We start from the raw sequence: 25,001 nt of genomic DNA on the forward strand, positions 1-25,001 counted from the left end.
TATTTTCTCTCTTTATAGTCTGGCCTTTTCTAGAAGGTCCTAAAAATTAGATCATTATATAGCTCTTCTAGTCTTTTTCCTCTCATTTAGCATAATATATTAGAGATTTATCCAAGTTGCTGCATGTCCAGCAGCTCATGCTTTTACTGCTGAGTAGTACTCCATTGCATAGATGTACTACACTTCATCCCTTCACCAGCTGAAAGACAATTGGGTTGTTTCTAGCATTTGGAGGTTATGAATAGTCACTATAAATAGTCACGTACAGGTTTTTGGTTGAAAATAGGTTTTTATTTCTCTTTGGTAAATGGTTAAGAGAGGATGGCTAGATCATATTGTATATTTAGCTTTATGAAAAAAACTTACCAACTATATTCTAAAGTGGCTATATTATTTCATATTTTCATTAGCAATATATGATGGTTCCAGTACTTCACATGCTGGTCATCATGTGGTTCAGAAGCTGGTCTTTTTAAGTTTAAACATTCTGTTAGGTATGTAGTGATGTCTCAGTGGGTTTTTATTTGGTGTCATACGTAAGAAATGTTTGTTTATCTTTGTTCCCATCTTGCTTTATTTCCAGTGTTTCCAATATATGTTTTCTTACAGTTTTCATCTCTCTGCTGAAATTCCATATTGGTTCATGCACATTGTCTGCCTTCTCCATTTGGAGCCTTTAACATATTACTAATGGTTATTTCAAATGGCTTGTCTGATAGTTCCAACATCTGAATCATCTCTGAGTTTGGTTCTCTTGATCGCTTTATCTCATGACAGTCGGTTGCTTTTCCTTATCTTATTGTCTTATTATTTTTGACCGCATACCAGACATTGTTTGTAGGACAACAGAGGCTGAAATAAACAGTATATATGATCAGCAATGAGCATGTCTCTTCTGCTAGGCTATTTGTGTAGGGGTTGAGTTTATCTAGTTAGCAGTTGAGCAGGTTTTGTTGCTGCTTGGGTGTCAAAGAGCTTTTCTCTCTCTCTCTCTCTCTCTTTTTTTTTTTTTTTTTTTTTTTTTTGAGACAGAGTCTTGCTCTGTTGCCCAGGCTGGTATGCAGTGGTACAATCTCAGCTCACTGCAACCTCTGTCTCCTGGGTTCAAGTGATTCTCATGCCTCAGCCTCCCAAATAGCTGGGATTACAGGCATGCGCCACCACCCTGGGCTAATTTTTATAATTTTAATAGAGGTGAGGTTTCACCATGTTGGCCAGGCTAGTCTTGAATTCCCGACTTCAAGTAACCCGCCACCTCAGCCTCCCAAAGTTCTGGGTTTACAGGCATGAGCCACTGCTCCTGGCTGAGATTTTCTCAATGTTGCTGCTCTTCCCCCAGCTTTCAGCCTTTCCTGTGTTGTAGCACCACAAAAGGGATCTATCTTCCCAAGGAGTGGACTGCTATTGCTTGTTACCCTGTATTGCAAGCTTAGTCGTTTTGTTCCTATGTGATCCTACTTCTCCATTTCATGGCAGCCAAACTGCCTTGCATCTTTGGCAAATCTTCTATGGGACTTCCCTGCACCTGCCCAGTGGGTAGGAGACTTCTAATAGTAATGATGTAGGATCCTGAGCCCAGGACTGTTCCTTGCTCCTCCAATAATGACAAGGTTTTGTTTTCCCTTTCTCTAGCTGTAATGAGTTTTCATCTAGTCTTGGAGATATACAGAGTTTCTGCTTCTTCCCCCAAGGCTAGAGGCTTTTGTTCCTTGAGAAAGTATCTAAGGAGGGCTTTGTGACTTTCCCTCAGCAACTGCACTCCCCTCCTCCAGGCCTGCACCACCAAGGAAGACTCCCTCTGGTTCCCCACCCTCACCCAGTCTTTCTCATGAGCACCAAATGGAAATCTGTGAAGAAGATCTTGTAAGTGTGAACTGCTTTTCTGTCTGTGGCTCCCAGACAAACCTGTACTGTCACACTAGTTCACAGTCAGACTTCTGCAATTTGTTAGAAATTTTAGCAAGTCTTTCCTACTTTTTCAATGCCAACCAGCACCTCTTCTTCCTGTGTTCTGCCAAAGGTGAGCCAGAGCTCGCACCCTGTATTCTTAGAGAGACCTTGGATTCCAAGCTACCTAGTTGCCCTATGGCCTTAACAATCTGATGGATTCAAGAAAAATTATGAGTTTGTATTTTATCTGTGTTTTTCTTATTTCTAGGGTGGAAAAGGTGTTCTTGTCTGCTTTCTACATCCTAGGTAGAAGTAGAACTCCCATTGTATCTTTTTGTTGTTGTTGTTTTGAGACACAGTCTCACTCTGTCAGCCAGGCTGGAGTGCAGTGGCATGATCTCGGCTCACTGCCACCTCCGTCTCTCAGACGCAAGTAGTTCTGCCTCAGCCTCCCAGGTAGCTGGGATTACAGGCGTGTGCCACCATACCCAGCTAATTTTTATATTTTTAGCAGAGACGGGGTTTCACCATGTTGGCCAGGCTGGTCTTGAACTCCTGACCTCAGGTAATCTGCCCGTCTCAGCCTCCCAAAGTACTAGGATTACAGGCGTGAGCCACCATGCCCGGCCCCTATTGTATCTTTAAAGATATTCTAGAGATTAACATTTCACAGATTTTTCCCAGTAATGCACAGAAGGGTTAATAATTTTCACTATCCAAATTTTCATCTTCACATTTGGCTGAGTCACAGAACAGTTAGGAAAAGGCCAGGCAATATTGTGTCTGGCATATTGCTATGTGCACTCAAGTGTTATCATTATTTTCTTGTCCTACAAGAAGACTTGGAGTTTCCCAGAATAGCCCCACTTTGTGGGCAGAGGTGGCTGGCTGGCCACCAAACATTTATGCTCCCTTCTGTAGTACAGTGCCATTGGGAAGAGTTGGCCCTTCCATAAACTACACTTTGCAGCTTGCCTTACTGTTAGCTACTGCCATGTAACTGTGTTCTAGCAAATATAAAATTGCAGAATTGATGTGAGCCCCTTTCAGGCCTCCCCTGTAAAAGCCACTCATGTGGCATTCCTCCATGCTCCTTCCCTTACCAACAGGTGGATGCAAATGCCCACAGTGATGTGGGAAGTCAGGTGTTTAAGAAGGCAGAACCTCTATTGGTCTGAATACCTAATGACTGTGTAGAATGGAACTCATATACTCCCATCCCCCAAGACTGGAGTCAACTTGGATTATTTCATGAGCAAGACATCAACTTTGTGTTCCAGCTCTTAGAGATATTGAGGTCAATTGTCTGGGCAAATGGCCAACCCTAACTAATCTTATCCTTTCCTTCCCTTGTCAAATCACCTGGTCAACCTGCTCTGATATGAGATTTTTACCAGGCTAGCCAGTTGTCTGTAGGTCATTCACAAGAAACAAACTCCTGGACCCTCACCATTCGTGTGTAGATGAAGTCGAGAAGCTAAAAACTAGATGAGATTTAGAAAAATATATTTTCCAAGGGTGATAAAAGGTTTCATCTGATGTATTGACTCCAAATTATTATTAGTGGCTGCTTATAGAGCTGTGTTGGGAAGTTGTCTGAGGCAGTGTCCAGGCTAATAGAAAAGAACACTGTGATTAATTGGCAATAACTATCATGGCAGGTGAGGTAGGAGTGATGGCATGGGTTCAAAGAACTTCGTCATCCCTGGGACTGAAGCCAAGCTCTTAGATGCATTCAGTCAGCTGTTCCTAGAAATAGTACCCATATTTGTAAGTCTCAAGTAGGAGGCACTTACCATTAAGGCAATATCCTTACCATGGCTGTTACTTATATAAGTTGGTATGATTTATTGGCAGCCTTAATCGGCTAAGTTATAAATGAAATTTACACATCCCTCTGCCTAGATTCTGCTTGTTTAGTTTAGAAATCAGGTATTTTCAGGACTCAAAATTTCTAGTAAAACAATTTTGAAGGAACACATACTGCTTCCATCGGAGCAGTGGCAAAGCAGATGATTTTAATCTTTGGGATTGTGATCTAGTGTCTTGAAGTCTATTCTGATGATCCGATGAACTCCTTACTGGTTTATAGACGGTCTGGCAAATAGAAGGAAACAAAGAATAGGAAACAGTCCCTGATACAGACAACTGTTTGGTGGTTAAAAAGCGGATAGACCCCTTCTTTCTGCTGTGGGAATTAGAGTTTACTTACGGTGGCTCTCAAGTGCCTGGATTTCTTAAGCTACATGTTCTTAGTTATTATACTATTTTCTTGATGACAAAGGACGAAATTCAGATACACACACCTAAGTCCAAAACACACTGCATCCGAACAAAATCTTAGTTTAATCTTTTTCACAAACACATTAGAGATTTTTTATTTTCACAGGACATGGGAAAGAGTAATATATTTTGAACACAAAATAAAATGGAGAATTTAGCCAAAAAGTTCATGTAATTTCTAATCATGAGGAAATAGACACATCCAACTTGAAGGATATTCTGTAAAATAACTGCTCCAGAGTCTTTTAAAAATGTCAGTCATTAAAGAATTTTTTTAAATGGTTGAGGGATTGTTTTAGATCAAAAAAGACTAAAGAGGCACAACAACTAAATGCAATGCTCAATTCTCCATTGAGTCCTGGCTAAAACAAGCCAAAAAGATAGTTTTAAATCTTTTGGAGAAATTTGAATATAAACTTTATATCAAAGTTAAATGTCTTGAGTGTGAAAACTGTACAAGAGTTTCCTTCGATAATTTTAGATAAGTGTTGTAGTACTTAGACCATGGTGTCAAAATGTCTGCACTTACTCTCAAAGGAGGTGCATTACACTTAAAGAGATGTGGCAACTGTGGTCACTGTTGGAGAATCTAGATGAAGGCTATACAAGCATTTATTGTTCTGGTCTTACAACTTTTCTGTAAGTTCAAAAATTTTCACATTGAAAAGCTGGGAAGAAAAGTTTTTCTACTTAATGGTATATCCTAAGAATTTCCTGTAATATTATATTATATCCTAACCACTCATAATGACTACTTTTAATAACGCCATGGTATTCTTTTGAGGGAATATGTATTCTCTTTAATGATTCCACAATTTAGATTCCTAATAAATAATACTTTAATGTGTGTCTCTGTATGTGTTTTGTAGATTCTAATCTTGGCATAAATTTCCACAGGTAGGTTGCCGGATCACATGGCCATTTATGGAGAATTTGAAACATTCTGCTGTGATCTATTATTTTTTTAAGCTGCTAAGTGAGATGGCAGGATCTTGATAAAAGTGAGTCATTTCAGTTATATTTCTGTGAGCCTGAATATTTTTAGATTGCTGACACCCCTTTTTCCTCACTCATCTGCCAACCTCCCTGATAGCTGTGGGGCCTTGGTTCTGTCTTTCCTGCCATTTATTCCTATAGATGAGATTTTTCAGACTGAGATACTGGGCACCAAGAGGCCAATAAGAGTAGGAGGAAGTTGTTAAGCTTTTCAATATTTTGTCAAACAAAATTCATACATTTCTCACGCTGAAGCTCACATAAGTGAGTTCAGACATGGAGTCTGGCTCTGGTTCAGCTTTGATAGGTAGGGCTGCAACCTCAGCAGCTCAAATGCAACCTGAGACCCTGAGCCAGAACCATCCCATGAAGCTGCACCCAGGTTCCTGACCCTCAGAGATTGTGTGAAAGAACGAATGTTTGTTGTTTTTAGCTGTCAAGCTTTAGAGTACTTTTTAAATGCTGCGATAGATAACCAATACAGATTCTGGAAGTGAGATGTGGCCATAACAAAAACATAAAATGTGAACAAAACACTTGAACGCGTATTTCATAAAAGGAGATATGTGAATAATAGGCATATAAAAAGGAGTGCATTAGTCAGCAGGAAAATGCATATTAAAAGCACAATTCAATACCACTACACACCTACCAGAAAGGCTCCAAGTGTTGGTGAGAATGCAGAATATCTGGAACTCATATATTGCTGGCAGGAGTATGAAATGGTATAAACGAACACAGTTAACCTAAACCTAAGCCAGTCGACCCAGAAAGTACACTGCTAGGTTTATACCAAGAGAAATGATTGCATACAACCAAAATAAGAGGAAAACATAAATGTTCCTAGAAACTTCATTTATTACAGGCCTAAACTGCAAATAACTCAAATATTCATCAGCAGAAGAATGGATAAATAATTTGTGATATATCCAGGCAATGGAATACTACTCAGCAATAAAAATAATTGAAGTATACACACAGCAACCTGGATGAGCCTCACAAGCACTGCTATGTGGTTTCGTTTATATGCCATTAAGGAACAGGTTAAAACAAATTTATGGTGATAGAGAGTAGTGGTTGCTTCAGGATTGGTAAGTTGTACCAACTGGAAGGTAACAGGAGTGAACTCTCTGGGGTGATGGAAATGTTCAACATTTGATCTGGATGGTGATCACATGGTTTTATATATCTAAAAAAATCACAAAATAGTCACCCATTTTCTTCATTTTACTACTATATAAATTACATGTCAAGAAGATAATGTTGAAAAGATCCAAATGCCTTTCTGGCCCTAGAGAACATGTCTTTGGCCCCTTGTCTGACTTCTTCTCTGAACACTCTTCCCCTTATTCACTCCCCAAACACCCTGGCCGCCCTCCTGCTCCTCCAACACGCCAAGCATACTGCCACCTCAGGGCCTTTGCACTAGCTCCTCCCTTGTCAGCACTCCCTGCCTCAAATATCCCTGTAGATATCATCCTTTGCTTTATTCAGGTCTACCTATCATTGTCACAGTTCTCTGGAAACAGAGGCCTGGGCAAAGGTTAAGGCTTAGAGGGTTACTTGGGAGGTACAATCTCACACAGCTGGCCGCTCAATATGTTAGTTTCCAGAGCAGCTGTAGTAACGCACCACACACTGTTGTCACTCAGAACAACAGAAATGTATTGTGTCACAGTTCTGGATGCTAGAAGTCTGAAATTCAAGTATGGCGAAGCCATGCTCCCTCTGAAACCTGTAGGGGAGGCTCCTTCCCTGCCTCTTCTAGGCTTAGTGTTTGAGGCTCTCTGTGGTGTTGCCTAGCATTTAGATACATTACTCCAATCTCTGCCTCCAATGTCACCTCACTATCTTCTCCTGATGTGTCTCTGTCTTTCTCCTTCTAAGAACAAGAGATTGGATTAGGCCCCCACTCCCTTAATGACTTCATCTTAACTTGATTCCATCAGCAAAGACCCTATTTCCAAATACTATAAAGCCACATTCACAGTTCCTGGGGGTTAGGACTTCGACATATCTCTTTGGGGAACATAGGTGAACCCATAACACTCAGTCGGTGCACAGGCTTGGCCACACAGCAGGCTGTGTGGAGAAATTGTGCACCAGACGGAGGGGGAAAGGAAGAGGCAGTTCAGCTGCCCAGTATCCTCCAATCTCCTGTTTCCTGTCTCCCACTGGTCAAAGTCCATTCAGGGGGAATTAAATCCTCTTCCTTTCCGTGTTGCATCATTCAGCCCCATTGGCAGTTGCTCGGGAAACAAGGCCCTGCAGCTTGGCATTTCAGCTGAGTTTGGACATGGGGAGAGAAGCCAGATATTCTAGGCCTGTGGCTGGTGAGCCTCAGGCAGGAAAACCACAGGGGCCTGTGGTGGCTGCAGGGAGCAAGTGGCTGAGGAAGGGACAGGTGGTGCTGAGACAGGCCCCAGGTTCTGCCCAAATGTCATCTGACCAGAGAGGCCTTCTCTGACTACTTCATACCAGATAGATGCCCCTTCCCTGTCTCTGCATTTCTTTGTTTTGCTTAATCATCCTTCACATCAATTATCGCCATTGGACATATTATATATTTATGTGTTTATTTCCTATGTCTCATTTTACTCACTACCACAGCGTTCCCTGCAAGTAGGAAATTTATCTGCTCGTCCTTTGCCCTTTTTTCAGTGCCTATCACAGTGTCTGGCACATTGTAGGTGCTCAGTAAATATTTATTGAGTTTCAATGACTCGAGGAGTCAATGGATATAAAGAAATGAAAAAGACTTTGTCTTTGCAGTCTGTTAGGGAGTGGCTGAGTGGGTGGCAGTGGGGTTCTCTTAGGTCCAGACAGGCCTGTCTTAAGCAGGTCAGGACCCAGGTGCAGCTGAAAGCAGAACTCCATTTCCAGGGCTTGAATTTCGCAGCTCCCTGAGGAGGCCAGGGGCTGCCAGGATCGCAGCTGCAAAACCTCTGGGTCATAAGGCAGAGGAAAGAACAGACAGAGGGAACTCTTCTCATCTGGACTTGGAGGGTCGACCTTGCCTGGAGGGGAGGTTATCGCTTCCTGCAGAGTCACAGTGGGGAGAAAGAATCCTGTCTTCCCAGGTTGACCTCTTCTAAGCTTCCTGAGTTACTTTCTGTCTCTGGAACCAAACTAGTACTTTTAGTCCCAAAATGCCAATAAATATATCTTCTTTACTAGCTGTGGCACTATCATATTTTTAAGGTGAAAATTAGGGTCACCTAAGCAAAAGAGCTCAGCTCCTTATTACTTATTGCCCAGTCAAGATTTAATATGTCTCACTTTAAATGACAATTGTCCATTTTACTTCCTTCAAGTCACATATGCTCTTGGTTCAATATAATCACTATGATTTTTAGTCACATTCTCTCTTTCCTGTGCTATTTTCTCTGTGGAATCCACTATATAAAGTCTTCCATTTTTTGAAAAATGTAGGAGACCATATTGGATTACTGGTGAAAAGGAAATTGTAACAAACACTGGGTGACCATAATTCATTCAAAATTAGTTTGTGGTAATTTTCTCGATTAGTGTGAAAAATGTGCATAACACAGGTAGAGATTTTGTGAGTTGAATAATGTACTCTGTGTCTTTTGTACGATAATAAAAAGCAATGGCAGCTTGTTATTTCACCAAAATAAATATATTCCACCACTAGAAAATAGGCCTAAGACTAAAGCTGTGACATGGTGACATTTTCCTCACTGCAGATTATGCACCAAAGTTCATTACTGCAACTTTACCACCTGAGGTTGAGAAAGTGGCATAGGTAACCCTCTTCTTTTGTTTCGGTGAGGAAGTGCAGGCTTCGTTTTGGTGAGGAAGACTTCGGCATAGGTGGAGTGCTGAACCCAGTTTGGACCTGAGTGATTTGTGGATTGCTGACTTTCACCATTCGCGGTTTGTGAGGAATTGTTCCTTCTGGGAAGGGGGCAAGGCGGAGCGTTCAAGCTCTTTCCTAGCCTATTGCCTCTCAGGATGCAGGGAGTTTGTATGTTATAGGAACGAACACTAATAACTACCATTTTCTTTATAGAGGTCAGTATGCTTCTCAAGCAGACACAGTTACTTCCAGGACAAAAGATTTTTCTTTTCTCTTAAGACTTGCTTCCATTAATAACTAAGTCACAAATTTTAACTCTGAATTTTTTTTTAAATGAAGGGAGTTCATTTTAACTTTGCCTCCTGACTGTATAAGTTACCTTTCTGTAAAACTAGGAACTATAACTGCACTTACCTATGAAGTTATCTGAAGAGCACAGGGAGTAAAAAACAGAACTTTACCTTAGTCTTCTATGAAGCTGGAGATTGGAAGGCAGTCACTAGACAAGTTCAAACCAATTTTTTTTTCTTGTGCTCATATTTAGTTGTCTGCCTTAATTCTAGTGCCCCGAAGTTGGATATATCTAAAGTACAGTTAAAACTAAATGGCTAATTCCTTTCAAATTTAATTTACTTTTACATGCCATAATGATAGAAATACAAAACCAAACCAAAACAAAAACTCTGCTTCTAAAAGTCACAAAGAAATGTAATAATACTGTTGATCTAAAAGAAAGGAACTGAGGCAGAGTTAATATAGGTAGGAGTTTATTTGGGCCGAGTTTGAAGATTGCAACCCAGGAGCATAGATGCACGTTGCCCTGAATAGACACTCTGATTAGTGGCAGTTACAGGTGGACTTTTATTTATCTTTTTTTTTTTCTTTTCCTTTTTTACCTTTTTAAACAGGGTCTCACTTTGTCACCCAGGCTGGAGTGCAGTGGTACAATCTCAGCTTACTGCAGCCTCAACCTCCCAGGTTCAAGTGATCCTCCCACCTTAGCCCCCCAAGTAGCTGGGACTATAGGTGAGTGCCACCATGCCTGGCTGATTTTTGTATTTTTTGTAGAGACGGGGTTTCGCCATGTTGCCCAGGCTGGTCTTGAACTCCTGGCCTCAAGCGACCGACCCGCCTTGGCGTCCCAAAGTGCTGGGATTACAAGAGTGAGCCACTGCGCAGGGCCTACAGGCTGAGTTTTAAAGGTAAGAAAGGAAGACAGCGAGTGGGCTGATACAAAGTTGTTTGTCAGGAATTCTCATTGGTTTACAGAATTAACACTGATTAGTGATTGGCTATACATTGTTAAGCTATAGGGTGTGGGTTATAGTGTCTGGAGTGTCACTATTAGATTAATTTATAGCTACTGTGGCAATAGCTAACCAGTTTCAGGAGATAAATACATAGCTCAGAGTGGGGAATAAGGTACAACTATGATCTCATTTTAATGCTTCTCTGGGCCTAACAATTCGAAAGGGCTCACAATCCTCAGATGAAAGTTCTTTTCTTTCCTCAATACCTAATTTAGTACTGAAAATATTGAGGTCCTAAATGTGGGTCATTTGTGACTTTTGCTTTAGCCGTAAAGTCTAAAAAATTTTGTTATCGTAAATAAAATTTTAGCCACTTTCCTGTCCCAACTTATTATTGCTTTAAGATCTTAATCCAAATATATTCCCCTAAATGGACAAATCACAGTTTTAAAACAAACCACAACCATTTTATTATAACCCACAAATTGGGACTGTCCTGATCAGATATTTTTAATTACGCATTTCTTTTTTAGAAAGCTCAAGAGACTGTAAGAGCTGTACTTCCCTAATGAGTATGGTATTCCTCACAACTCCCAGGCGAATCACTTTGCGGAGAAAAGGCAATTGTCTTGGTTGAGTAGGAATTAATGTTGAAGGTGTGGAAGGAAGTTGACTTGATTCAGTTTTCACTAGCCTAAGTCACAGATGTTAAATTGCAAGTTTCACAGGAGGCACCAAAGTAGAATAGATACATAATTCCAAATTGAGATGCCAAGATGCAAACTTTCAATCAAAATACTAAAGACCAGTTTCATGGGTCCAAAACTTCTCACCCAAAGGGGGAAATAACAGTGCCTATGAAGGAGAAATTAAAGGAAGATTTTGTGAGGAGTTGTAATGGTTAATTTTATGTGTCACCCTGAGTGGACCAAGAGGTCCCCAGATTAAACATTGTTTCTTTGTGTTTTTTGTGAGGGTTTTTCTGGATGAGATCAGCATTTCAATCAGTGGAGTCAGTAGATGGCCCTCCTCGAGGAGGCAGCATCCCATTAGTTGGGGACCTGAACAGAACAAAAAGAGAAATTTGCCCCTTTTTTCCTGCCTTACTGCTAGCACTGGGACATCTCATGTTCTGCTCTTGGATTGGGATATTTAGCAGCTTCCTTCGTTTTCAGGGTTTTGGATTCAGACGGAATTACACTGCTTTCTTGGGTTTCCATCTTGCAGATGGCATATGGTAGGACTTCTCAGCTTCCATAATTGTGGGAGCCAATTCCTCATAATAAATCTCCTTTTATAGATACAGATATAGACATAGTTATAGATATATAACCCATTGGTTCTATTTCTCTGGAGAACCATGACTAAAACAGGAATATTTTCTTGTTTTAGTCATGGAAAGCCTTGAAAAATAGTATTTCTCATATTATTTTTTCCTCTCCATGTGGGCCACTCAGAGAACCTATAAGTTGGGAGCATAGGGGATTGTTGTCTGACTCCAGCCCTGGAAACCTACAGATCAAGAGAGAGGGACTGGTGAGCCTCTTTGGCGAGTGAAGAGGCTGTGCTGTTTGTAGGATTGGTCTGCACTGAGTTTATTAGAGCAAAATAGGCATTGAGTGTCCCTATGGACCAAATGTGGGACACACAGAAGAGAATGATCCTGGAGCCCCTTTAAATCCTGCTCAGGAGGACAGCTGGGGTGTGGGTGGAGGATAAATTGGGAGTCCTATAGAGGGAGGAAATTTGGAGGGGACTCAGGAAATCCAGTGGCACTTGCCTATGTGGGGAGCCCAGCAGGAGGGGCACCTAAGAAAACATGAAGGCACCCACAAGAGAAAGAGCAGGCTTGACATTTGCCAGGTTTGGAAAAGACAATGCCATCTTACAACTGTTCCAGTAAAGTAAGAATTTACCTGCCCTTCTTTTCTCTCTTTCCTTCCCTACTCTGATCCTGGAAGGGTCAAAACCAGCAGCTTTCATGGTGGTCTGGGATGAGGAAGGAAAGGAGAAGCTGACCACGTCTTCTCTCCTAAAGGCTGAGACCTGCCTATGACCAGCTGTAGGTTGAGGAGGAGAGAATTCTTTTCTTTGAAATAAAGATTGAAATATGTAGCGATATATTGGTTTGGGCACTCTAATAGAAAGAATCTGGTACTTTCTATTACCTATAAGTGACCAAAAAAGCTATATCCAGTGGCAGAGGTAGAATTGCCTTCACTGAGCAAGTTTAAAAAGACAGTGAGAGAAAACATTAAAATTGCTTTTATGATTTCACCCCAGGAGTACTGTGTCTTCATTGAATTGGTTATATCACCAGCAGGAGTGATAGATGTATTTTTATAACCTACCTTCCAATCAGGTACCTAAAACATGGTGAATCAGATTTTTTTTCCCCATATACAGATATGAGTGAATGCTCGATCTACAATAGAATTTCCTGGAGAATTTCTATGGGTTTCTCCGGAGACCCATCCCTTGTATCCTTCATAGCCAAAAATTGCAATTTATAGATGTCAAAGCCCTTTAGTATAAGTGATCTCGATGGCTTATCACCACCAGGTCCCTGCAAAATGCAGAGAGCACCTAGTACTATCTGTACTATATGGAGAATAATAGCTAAGAGTTATTGAACACTCACTATGTGCTTGGCACTTGTGCTAAATATCCTACAAATACCAAATTCATGTATAATACTATTAATTTCTCCACTCTACAGATGATGAAATGGAGTCTTAGGCTAAGTAGTTAATTTAAGGCCAAACATTTAGTAGAAGATATGGCTGCAATTTGAACTTGGCTGTCTGCCTTCAAATTCCTAACTTTGAACCTCTGCTCAGATGAACAAAATGGAAATCAGACATTTAGCAACTCGTTTGAGGATCTACATAGCATGAACAGATATTGGTCTTGTCTCATCTTTGTCTCATGGAGATCTTCAGTAGAGATCTTAGTTCTCTAGTAGAGAAAGAGTTCACTAAACTACAGGAAGGAGATTAAGCAGATAATACCTTTTCCCAGTGAAAAAACAAGTCTCAAAAGATAGTGTAAGTAAATTATAGCTATACACTAGAATATTTGGTGGCCAGGAAAAAATGTTTAAGGATTTTTTAAGGAAAGTAAAGCATTTTCCATTCCAATAGAAAAAGTAGCCTATAAACTATTAATGCTTTCAAGTCTGTTTGAATATATTTATCTATTCACATACATGATAGGCACATATATACATATACATATATGTATATGTTTGTGGGTACATGTATGATCATATCACTTCTAATTTTTATTTTTAAAAAATTTTTGTAGAGATGGGGGTCTCACTATGTTGCCCTGGCTGGTCTTGAACTCCTGGTCTCAGGCAATCCTCCTGCCTTGGCCTCCCAAAGTGCTGGGACTACAGATGTGAGCCACTGTGCTTGGCCTTGATTGTATCTTTTTATAATAGAAAAGTTTAGAATTAAATGCACTAAAATATTAACAGTATTACCTCTAGGTGATGGAATTATGGGTAATTTTTACTTTTTCTCCTACACTTTCCTGTATTTCCCCCCAAAAGATCAATCATATTTTTCCTCTCCATATGGGTTCATTAATAATTTACTTAACATTTTTACTGAGATAATTTGCACACTATAAAATTCACTCATTTTAACTATACCATTTGATGATTGTTATTAAAGATTTATAGAGTTGTGTATCCATCACCACAGTCCAATTTTAGATCATTTCTAGAAGATTTTTCAGGTCCATCTGCAGTCATCCCTTATTCCCACCTCCCAGACTTAGGCAATCCCTAATCTACTTTCCATCTCTATAGATTCGCTTTTTCTGGAAGTTTCACATAAATAGGATAATACAACATGTGCTCTTTTGGGACTGACATACATTATGTTCTTTTAAAGAGAGAGAAATAAATAAATATTCTTTGGTTCTTTGCCTTTCCCATCCAATCCAAGCAAAAGCCCATTTTTTTCTCTTAATACTATAATAACTAATTATCAGCAGAGTTTCCTTTATTCCTGTAGTACTTGACCAGCAATCAAATCCCTTTCAGATCACAAGATAATCTGACGTTTTAAGGATCTCTAGTTTTTAATTCCTCACACATTTCTCTATTTTTACATTAAAAAACTGATTTATAACTATTTTGTTCTTACCCTCTGGAGAGTCATTGTAGACATGCCCTATACTGCCATTCTACTGGCAGAAACAGGGATACCATCACTGATGTGCAAGGGTTTGGAATCAGACAGACCCAAATTCAGCTCTGGGGCCCCATCTCCTGTAGCTGGGTTAGACCCTTCCTGAGTTCAGCGTCTTAGTGAGTATCTTGGACGCTGTACCTTCCTCTAGGGCTGGATGGAGACATGCGCACGCTCTGGATGAGCTAGTGATTTTTGGTGCTCCTTCGAAAGGATGTTCTTTAAATAAGTCTTCAACTTCTCTTTAGAGAAAAGGCAGGGCCCCCACACAGCAAAACAAAGGCCTTGCAATTCATCAGGGGTACACTCCTTAAAATGCACTGTAAACTCCTCAAGGGTCTCACTCTCATTCCCAGCAGCTCATCAGTGTCTTCCTTCCAATCCAATTAACACTCTCCCTGAAAGTACTGATACATATCATTTTCAATATTTCATTACATTTTCAAGGATTTATTGCTCTTTGTGGAGTAGTGTCCTTCTGGCTCTGCCTCATAGAGTGTTCTGAAGATTAAACCGGATCACACATCCAAGGAGTGCTGTACAGGGTCTAACACTCAGTGGATGTTCAATAAATGGTAACTATTATTAGTATCATAACCAAAGCTATGGCAACTCCAAGCCTGTGTGATAATACGTGATGTGCAGCTCCTTTCTCCTCTAGCTCCTTACTTGGAAATCTTCTTTGCAGAAAGCCATTTTCGGAAAGCTTTTGGTGACCTTGAAACATTCTCAGGTGCTCTCTGATGTTTTAATAAATGAAACTTAATATATATAGGAGATACAGTTCCTCCTTCATACCTGTATAGTAAAAAAGCTGCAACATAAATACCTTTGGTTAACCTTTATATAGTATAGTATTTTAAATATTACCATAAACATGATAGAAATTAACAGAATGAAGGTTAACTGGGGGAAAAGCCCTGAGCAGGGAGGGAAGAGTTGCTGCGGGAACACTGTGGCAGGTCTGAAACCAGATCCTGGCTATCGAGCAGAGGGAAATGGCACATCTTTGGAGGCTTTTATATCATGGTAATAATTGTTTTATTAGAATCAAAGCATCCCAGAGAGCACTTGCTCTTTCCTTCTCTCCAGTCCCCTTGACTCTCCCCTTAGCAGGGTTGGATGGGAGGTGGGGGCGGGGGTAGGGGGAACAGTACAAGAAAGCAATGCTATGTCCCTTTCTCCCATTGTCTGGCCCCCAAATGCAGTGCCATAAATACCAAAACAATGCTTGGTAATAGTCTAAAAGATTTAACTTGTCCCCAAATTCCTAAACGACCATTGACATGTAATTTGGTTCTTGGCAGAGTGTAAGTGAACAACTTGTAGACATGACATTTGTGTGAACATCTACAAGAGACAGGTCGTTATCACCACCCATTCAACACTCCAGCCAGAGGAAGAACAGCAAGTGGGGCCAGCCATCCAAGTTCACCTGAGCGCTCCGGGGTCTCAGCCCTCATCCTAAAACCTCAGTTCTGCTGTGGCCCGGCTACTCCCCATTCTCAACTGTGTTTTCTTCACCATGCAGGTGATGGAAGCCCAGGAAAGCCCAGGGTTCAAGGCCAGTGACTTCAGCCTGTCACCCCCTCAGTCCGCATCGGGCCCACCAGCCCCCTCCCTCCCTGCCCCCAGCCCTGCCCGCACTGCCCCCCATTGCGCCCAGCCCTTCCTCACCCCGCGGGAGAAGCTGGCCTCTCATTCCTCACTGAGAGACTCGACGGGCGGCCCCACGCCAAGCCTTCCTCGCCCTCCCCTCCAGCCCTTTCTGAAGGGGAGGCAGCAAAGGTGAGCAAGCAACCGCCGCAAGTTTCGGCAGCTGCTGAGGAAGACTCATCGGTTTCTAAGGAAACAGAGAGGCAGCAGCCATTTTAGTGGCATTTGCTGTATGAAAAATATATAGACACTGGCATCCCCCTCCCCACTCGCACCGCGGCGCCTGCCCTCCCGCCCCGCCTCAGAGGCCCCGGGATGAGGGTGGGGCCCCAGTCTCCGAGGGACGCAGCGGCCACCTGTCGCAGGTGGCCAGCCACTAGGGTCGCCAGCCCCAGTGCCCCCCAGCGGGCGGGACCGCGGGGTCCCCACCCCGGGGCGGAATCCCCACCCCCGGGCGCCGCAGCGCAGCGGCGGGCGGGCGGCTTGGCCCTCCCTGCGCCCGCGTCCCGCCCCCCAGGTCCCCTCCCTCGCCCCCCCGCCCCAGGCCGCGGGAGCCCGCGGGGAGGGCGGGCCCGTCGCAGCCACGCTGGTCGCCAGGCGGCCGGGAGGAGCGGGGTCCGCGCGGCGGGCGAGGCGGGGGCGGAGGCGCAGGCAGCTCGAGCGCGGGAGGTCGCAGCAGCCGGGGACACCGCGCGCCGCCGCTCAACATGGTCGCTGCGCACGCTGCCCATTCTTCCTCCTCCGCCGAGTGGATCGCCTGCCTGGATAAAAGGTAGCTCGGCCGGGGGCCGCAGCTGGGGGCCGAGCTCTGCGGCGCTGCCCGGGCCCAGAGACCGCCGCAGCCTCACACCTGGGCGCAGCGCGGCCGGGCTGCGGGTGGCCGGGGTCCCCGAGCGGGGGAAGGGGTTGAGGTCCTCGCCCGGGAGACAGGAGGACAAGGACCCCCGCCTCTCGTGGGGTACCAGTGGCATGAGATTATTACACGTGGTGGAGAAAATGCAGCGCAGTAAGGGGAGAGAGCACCCACCTCTCCAACCCCCAGCCCCGCCGCGACTCCAGGCTCCGCTCCTGGGTGGGGGTTTATTTTCTCTTGGCATCACGGGACGGAAGAATCGATGCATACCCTCTCTGGCTATTCAGACCTTGCGGGGTATTAAGTTTTAAGGAGGGGTGGGGGCACCGGCAGGTACAGAGTAACATTCTTTTTTTTGTTCTCGAAAGCAAAGTGTGAGGGACCCAGTGGAGCTGTCGAGTCCCTTGCTGAAATTCACAGCTTTCTGCCCCCGCAGTCGCTCGCTCAAGGTCTGTGTTAGAGAAGGTCATTTGGGAGGCTGCTTTCGTCTTAATACCTGCTTCTTGGGAAAAGACCTTTACGCTAAAAAAAAAAAAAAAAAAAAAAAAAAAAAAAAAATTAAAACCGTACATAAAGCATATAACTCCCGACGACAGCTCTCTCTAAGGAGGATGTGTATGTTAACAGTGGATTGCAGTTGTTTCCAGGCTCTGACAGCATAATATTCTGTTTGTCCAGATTGCAGGTTTAGCAGTAAACATTACACAGTATGTTAGCAATTATAGCTTATTACCCTGATTAAAAGGTGATGCATCTGAACTTTTAAGAACTGAGCAAGAAATCTTGCAGAGTGAACTGCCTCTGAATTTCGGAGTTTAATGCAGAAGGGCAATGATTCACGTCTTGCAGCTATCTGCATGACATCTCTATTTGCATTTGTGTGAAATATTTTGTGTTCTGCCATATTGAAAAATTTTCAATTAACAGATTCGTAACACGATCAAACTTGAAAATCTTAAGTGTGACATGCTTTGCATACTCTATTATAGGCCTTTGTTGAAAAATATTAAGTAATTTGAGAAAAGCTAAATGTAGCTCATTTGAATAACTTAATATATCTGATAGTCTTGACTTTCAATTACCATACAGTAGCAAGATTTTTTGGCAGGCAGTGCCCTATTTATGTCTAAAATGATATGTACTAATATTAGAAATAGTTGCATGCAATAAATAGTAAGAGAATTAAAGTAATGGTTAAATCATACAGGATTATGTAGAACTAAGAGCATTTGAAGGATAGAGGTTGTTAATGTGTCAAGTATCTAAATTTAATAGTTCAGGAAAAAGGAATTATATGGGATTCAAGATCTTGCACTTAACCTATAAATAGTGGTGCTTCCTTATGAATGGAATGTTTAGATAATAGATAACATATTTCTATGTGTATAAATGCATGGCATGGCATTTTTTGAACAGTCGTTAATTCACTGGAAACCCATTAGTCAATAAGAAGTACTTATGGCAAAATCATAGAGCAATACTAACACAAGTGGGACATAGTCGACTCTCTCTTTTCATAATGTGTATCTGCCCAAATGATTTTGCTTGAAATGGATTTTTTAGAGCATGATGCCCTCACTTAATGCCACCATTCATAATGGAAAAAAAAACTAGGAAAAAAAAAAAACCCTTCACAGATACTGAGTCTAGCATCAGAAGAGTCAGATGAGTGGACAGATCAATAAGTTAAGGGTTTTAGGAACACAGCTGTTACCAGTTCTGTTATTGGACATGTCACTTTTACTTCCTTGAGTGTCTGAAAAATGAGGATAGGACTATCAGGGATAAGTGGACAAATGGAAGAAGAAAAAAAGGTGAAATACTTTGAAAACTGTGAGGTGCCATGTAGGCTTTTTATTTTGTGGTATTAAGAGAACTTTGCATGTTCTGCAGTGTTCATGCCAGAATTGATACCTGTGAGGAACAGTTTAGGGCAGCAATCTCATTGTATGAAGGCTGTGGGGGCCTTGTTTTGAAGGTGTGTTTTTCTTTTAGATTGTTTATTTATTTATTTATTTTTTAGGAAAGGAGAAAAATTGAGAGTGTTTATGGAAGTTGTCTAGGGAAGCCCCCTGAAAGCCCTGTTTAGTGGAGACAGTGCCCTGAACGTTTCTGAGAAATGCTATCTTGATACTCTTTTCCAGGCACTGTGCTGGGCACTGGGGATGCAACAAAATATGAGAGTTGTTTATAGGCTTGGAGGGTAGGGGAGATTGGTGGTGGGACGGCTGTATAAACAGCTAACCACAATGCAGTGGTAAGTGCTTTAATGGAGATGTATAAAGTGCTTGGGGAATGCAGATGAGTGAGTTATCGAGATGCTTCCATAGGTGTCCTGCGTAGATCTCAGAGGCTGAGAGAAATTTTACCAGGCAGAGAATAGGGAGGGCATGCCAGGCAGTGGTGTGGCATATGAATATGCTAATTTCTTCCCAACTACAAATTCCTGTTGTGACCAAATCTAGAATATAGGAATGTATGCTCTATTTTTATAAAAACTTTTTTATAATGGACATTGTCAACCCTGCACAAAAAAGAAAGAATAGTACAATGAACCCCTGTGGGTTCACTTGGGAATATGATACTGGGACCTTTTAACTGGGAAAAGGACGTAACTGGGAAACGTAGTTCAAATATATGCCTCATTCAAGTGACAACTGTTGTGGATGGTGAAAAAAAGAGAAACCCTGGGACTGGAAATAAAAAGGAGAGTTAAAAGAGGAAGTCTGCAGGAGTAAAGAAGTATGCAATGAATGTTGAAGTGAAACAAACAAAACACAAGGAAAATCGAGCCTTAAAGTGTTTGTTAGGAATGCCTAGAAAGTTATCATAGATAGGATAATACTTGCAAGTGGGGAAGGGGATTACAAGTGTGTAGATATGTAGATTAGGTTAAAGAAAGAAAATCTAAAGCTTTTTATGTATCAAGCATCCACCGTCTTGGACTATAGTGGGACTGAGGAGATGAGGGTCTACAAATACTAATCTTAAAACCAGAAAGACAAGACATTGAACATTTGGATGGATAAACCAACATTGAAAAAAATCTCACATGTTAGAGTAAAACAAGCTCACCACTATCTCAGGGATCTTACAATTTTTTTCTGAGGGGATGGTAATTAGGAACAAATTACATAGTCCCACTATTTGGGACTTAAGATGGCTAAAATGTCTTTTTTTTTTTTTTTTTTTGTGAGATGGAGTCTCACTCTGTCACCCAGGCTGGAGTGCAATGGCGCGATCTTGAGTCACTGCAACCTCCCCCTCCTGGTTTCAAGGGATTCTCATGCCTCAGCCTCCCAAGTAGCTGGGATTACAGGCACCCACCACCATGCCTGGCTAATTTTTGTATTTTTGTAGAGACAGGGTTTCACCATGTTGGACAGCTGGTCTTGAACTCCTGACCTCAGCTGATCCACTTGCTGCAGCCTCCCAAAGTGCTGGGATTACAGGTGTGGGCCACCACACCTGGCCCATTTTTTAATTTTAATGAAAACATTTTTCCCGTAAGGTTTTAAATTTGCCAACTGTGAACTTAAGATCCACTTATGAATCCTAGATCTCAGGGTTGGTAAAGGAGTATTATGAAGGGACAGGGACCATACACATTCATGTAGTATAGTGACTCATTGCTGGCATTCATCATGATGGAGCAGGGATTGACAAACTATGGCCTGTAGGCCAGATCTGACAGCTTGCCTGTTTGTCTTGTGGGCTAAGAATGTTTTTCACAGGCCAGGCGCGGTGGCTCATACTTGTAATCCCAGCACTTTGGGAGGCTGAGGCAGGGGGGATCACGAGGTCAGGAGATCAAGACCATCCTGGCTATCACAGTGAAACCCCATCTCTACTAAAAATACAAAAAAATTAGCTGGGCGTGGTGGCGGGCGCCTGTAGTCCCAGCTACTCGGGAGGCTGAGGCAGGAGAATGGCGTGAACCCGGGAGGTGGAGCTTGCAGTGAGCTGAGATCGCACCACTGCACTCCAGCCTGGGGGACAGAGCAAGACTCCATCTCAAAAATAAATAAATAAATAAATAAATAAAAAAGAATGGTTTTCACATTCCTGAATGGCTGGGAATAAAAGAAGAGTAGCATTTTGTGACCCATGAAATTTAGATGAAATTCAAATTTCAGTGTCTATAAACAAAGTTTTATTGGAACATAGCCGTGCTCATTTGGTTACATATTGTCTACAACTGCTTTCCCGCTGCAGTGGCAGAGCTGAGTAGCTGCAATGGAGACTGTGGACCCACAGAGCTTGAAATATTTACTATGTGGACCTTACAGAAAAAGTTTGCCATCTTTTGTTATAGATGAAAGAACCTATCTAAGTGATTGACAGTGAAACCACTGGAGATGAAAGAAATTGTCTTCATTTGGAAAGGAGTTCACAGTGTTTGGTTTCTTGTTCTTTAATTAGAAGTATAAGTTGGAGAAAGGTCCTCAGTTGATTGGCTTATTTGAGGAACACTGGCTATCACAGCCAAAGCAGACGATGAAGTTAGCATGGTTATTCAAAAGGTTGTGATCTTTCAAAGGCAGCAGATGAATTTTTTTAAGTATTCATATTTCAGTTTAAAAATGCTCCAGGGACAGTTTCCATCTGACTTGCCCCCAGATAGATATTATGTTAGTTATTTTGATTAGGTTGAGAGTGAAAGAAGTCAAGGGACAAATTTGTTAAGAACCAAAATGCTTTGTAGCACACATGGTGAGAAAAGATGACTCAGATATCAAAGAAGCATCAGACATGGGTCCACCCTTGAGAAATACAGAGGATCAAAGAAGCACACAGAGCAGAAGGGAGTCCCTGGAGGAGGCTGGTATCTACTAGCCAGGTCCCAAGGGATGACATTACCCCGGTACATCCTCCAGGGCTCAGGCTGGTCTTGCAATCTCAGAATCCTGACTTGTTAGCACATCAAAAATTAATACATCTTTCAGCGACAGATACACAGGTACCAGACTCTCAGAGACTGTAAAAGCCAGAAAGACGGTTTATTAATTTGACAATAAGATCTGTCACATCAGAGAATTGGACACTCATGTCCTTTGGCTAATGTATTCTTCTTCTAAGTAAGCCATATGGGAAATCCAATTATTCTCAGAAGTCCGTTTTCTGCATTTACAATGAGAAGCCAAGCTGCCAGGAGGTCAGGATGCTTACCTCTTCTGACCTGTATAAGAGTACATCCTCTTCCTGGAGCAACAGAGCCTGGGAATTGGATGATAATGAGAAGGTAGTTCTGGGAATCGTCCAGGACAGTGTGGCTGCCACCTTTTCCAGTCACATCACCATTGCCTGTGCTCCCACAGCGCACTTTGGTCTCACTCTGTCATGACATAACACAAGTCCAACTCCATTGTAATGGCCTGCTTAGTTCTCTTTTCACATCACTTGACTTTAGACCCTATATTTTATTCATCATTTTATCTTCAGCTTCAGTGCAGTGCCCTGACTAGAGAACGTGCCAATAGGCCCAGGGCGAGATGGCCACAGAGGTCCTTCTCCTCAGGGATGATGGCCTCTGCAACCCTGTAGGAAGGCGCTGGCACTGGACCCTGTGCTGGGGAAGGAACATCTTCCTCTGTTGCTTCTTCTATGTTTTTTGGCTAATGTGAATACTTTTTAAAAATGACTCTGCATAGCTCTAATCTAATCTGTTTTTCCTCCTTAAATCCTCCCCCCACTTTTTTTTTTTTTTTTAAAAAGAACATCTTTTTATTATGGAAAAAAAATCAAAATATACAAAAAAAAGAAATAGCAGTATGATTCTTAATTCTTTTTGTTTGTGTGTGCGTGTGTTTTTAGACAGGGTCACTCTGTCACCCAGGCTGGAAGGCAGTGGTTTGATCATGGCTCATTGCATGCTTGACCTCCTGGGTTTAAGCGATCCTCCTGTCTCGGCTTCCTGAGTAGCTGGGAACACAGACGTGCGTCTCCATGCCTGGCTAATTAAAAAAATTTTTTTATAGAGCTGGAGTCTCCCTATGTTACCCAGGCTGGTCTCAAACTGTTGGGCTGAAGTGATCTTCCTGCCTTGGCCTCCCAAAGTGCTGGGACTATAGGCTTAAGCCACTGTGTCCAGCCAGTATGATTTATGCCACCCCTTCCCCTACTCCAACATCATCAACTTCCAGCCAACCTTGTTTTGTTTATACCCCCACGCACTCCCCACTCCCCCCAGGATTATTTTCAAGCAAATTCCACATATTTCATCTGTAAACATTTTAGTATATGTCTCTAAAAGGTAGTGACTTTTTATTAAGAGAACAATATCACACACATTAAACAACTTGACATTAGTTCTCTAATATAATCAATTTTTCAGTCAGTGTTCAAATGTCCCCATTTACCTCATAACTTTCTTTTTTGCAGTGTGTTTGTATCAAGAGCTAAATAAGTTGCATTTAGTTGATATGTCTGTAGGTCTGGGTTCTCTCTTTCTCACTTTTTCTTCCTTATAATACATTTCTTGAAGAAACTGGGTTGTTGTTTTTTTCAGTCTGAATTTTCATTGTACCTCCATGCAGTTTTTTAAAACATGTTCCTTTGCCCCCTGTATTTCCTGTAAATTGGTATTTGGGTCTAGAGTTTGACTTTTTGTTAAGAATGCATCACAGAAGTGTTATATATTTCCATAATGAGGTATATAATATCAAGTGATCTCTTTTCATAATGTTAACAATTTATTGTTTTTAAAGTTTAATGCTTGGCAACTATCTATTTGCAGTTTATCGGGGAACATTTCACTGTGGCCCCAAATACATGGGAGCACATGACATATATATTTGGAGTAATTCGAGAACAATACAACCTCATATGTAATTAGGGTTAAATTCTGTGGTGCTGATTTTACTTGCTTTAGTCTATTAGGAAAGGAAAGTTTAGCCAGACCTGAACTCCCTCAGACTGGGGATACATGTAGGATTGGTGTGCTTAGTCCACACCCTTGGCCTTGCTGCCTGGTCTCCTGCACACAGCCTGGGAGCTGGAAAGAGTCTTCAGAGGAAAAGTGGTGCTTAGCAAAGCAAATCCAGCCTCTTTGTCTTAACTGGAGTTCTCTCAAATGGATTTCTGGCCCTTCCTGTGAGGGTGGGACTGGCAGATACATTTTGTTGGAATTTCCCATGAGCTTGGAAGATTTTATGGCCCTCTCATGGTAGCTGCTTATTGTCCTACACCACCTCCTCAGCCCCCATGCAACTAGTTTTTCTTCAGTCAGAATAAAACCATCTTTGTGCATCCTCAACAGTGGTCAATGAGAGTGGGTTTTTCCTCCAGTACTTTCAAGTCACAGATGAGGGAGAGACTGCCCTAGGAGTACTGAGAGACTGAGGGAAGAGAAAGAGGATGGGAAGAACTGGGTGGGGAGGGAGACAGTGAGATCCAGCTGAACATCTGACAGAAAACAATCTGGCTGATGAGCGGAGGCGGACAGTCCTGGCGTGTTGACTCAGCTGCATCCGTGTGCACCCGCTTGCTTCCCCAGCCCCAAAAGAAAAACAAAGTGCTGCCACTATTCTCTTTTCTCTCCGTGCCAGCTCTTTCTTGGAGCGCTCATCTGTTTCCGTTGCTGTAACTGTGCAGATTCCTTAAACTCCATATCTGTGGCTTATCTTCTAGACCAGATGTATTTTTGTCTGTCTGTTGGATATTCCCACATGAATATCCCATTAATCTTTTGTGGGGCAGACATTGTTTTCCTTCACCTACCTCTGCTATAGAGGCTGGAAAAACAACATACTTATTTTCCCAATCTCTCTTCAGGTGAGGTTTCCATGTGACGCTGTCTGGCCAATGAGACATAGCAGAAGTCTACTAGAGGTTTCCAGGGGAGCTCTTGCTTTACCCATGTATTTGATTCCCCCTTCCTCTCTTCTTTCTGCCTGGAGTTACTACCGGAGGCCTGGGCCTGTGGCAGCCATCTTGTAATCCCAGGAGGAAGTGTCCAGAGAAACACAGAGCCTCCAGTTCTGACTTTGTCCTCCTGTTGAACCCAGATCGGTAGTTACCCACCTTCAGATTTTTGTTTTGTGAAGAAAAAA

The 25,001-nt window shown here is 42.3% G+C and overlaps 2 protein-coding genes across 3 annotated transcripts in view; one reads left to right on the top strand and one right to left on the bottom strand.

Annotated features, from left to right (window-relative positions):
* Positions 1-9,292: 9,292 nt before the first annotated feature.
* LOC105483228 (pecanex-like protein 3) lies at positions 9,293-16,806 on the bottom strand. The gene is made up of 3 exons (XM_071072954.1): positions 16,629-16,806; positions 16,119-16,284; positions 9,293-15,255 (listed from the first exon to the last, which is right to left on the bottom strand). The coding sequence occupies exons 1-3, from the start codon at positions 16,804-16,806 to the stop codon at positions 15,234-15,236; spliced, it is 366 nt and encodes a 121-aa protein (XP_070929055.1). The 3' UTR covers positions 9,293-15,233.
* Positions 16,737-25,001, top strand: part of LOC105483229 (Rap guanine nucleotide exchange factor 4) — a 309,166-nt gene continuing 300,901 nt past the window's right edge. For both annotated transcript variants that reach the window (XM_011743960.2, XM_011743961.2), the window contains exon 1: positions 16,737-16,869. In XM_011743960.2, coding sequence (XP_011742262.1) covers positions 16,805-16,869 — 65 coding nt within the window. In that variant the 5' untranslated portion in view covers positions 16,737-16,804. The remainder of the gene's footprint in view (positions 16,870-25,001) is intronic.

Source organism: Macaca nemestrina, chromosome 11 (genome assembly GCF_043159975.1).
Source record: "Macaca nemestrina isolate mMacNem1 chromosome 11, mMacNem.hap1, whole genome shotgun sequence".
Taxonomy (NCBI): Eukaryota; Metazoa; Chordata; class Mammalia; order Primates; family Cercopithecidae; genus Macaca; species Macaca nemestrina.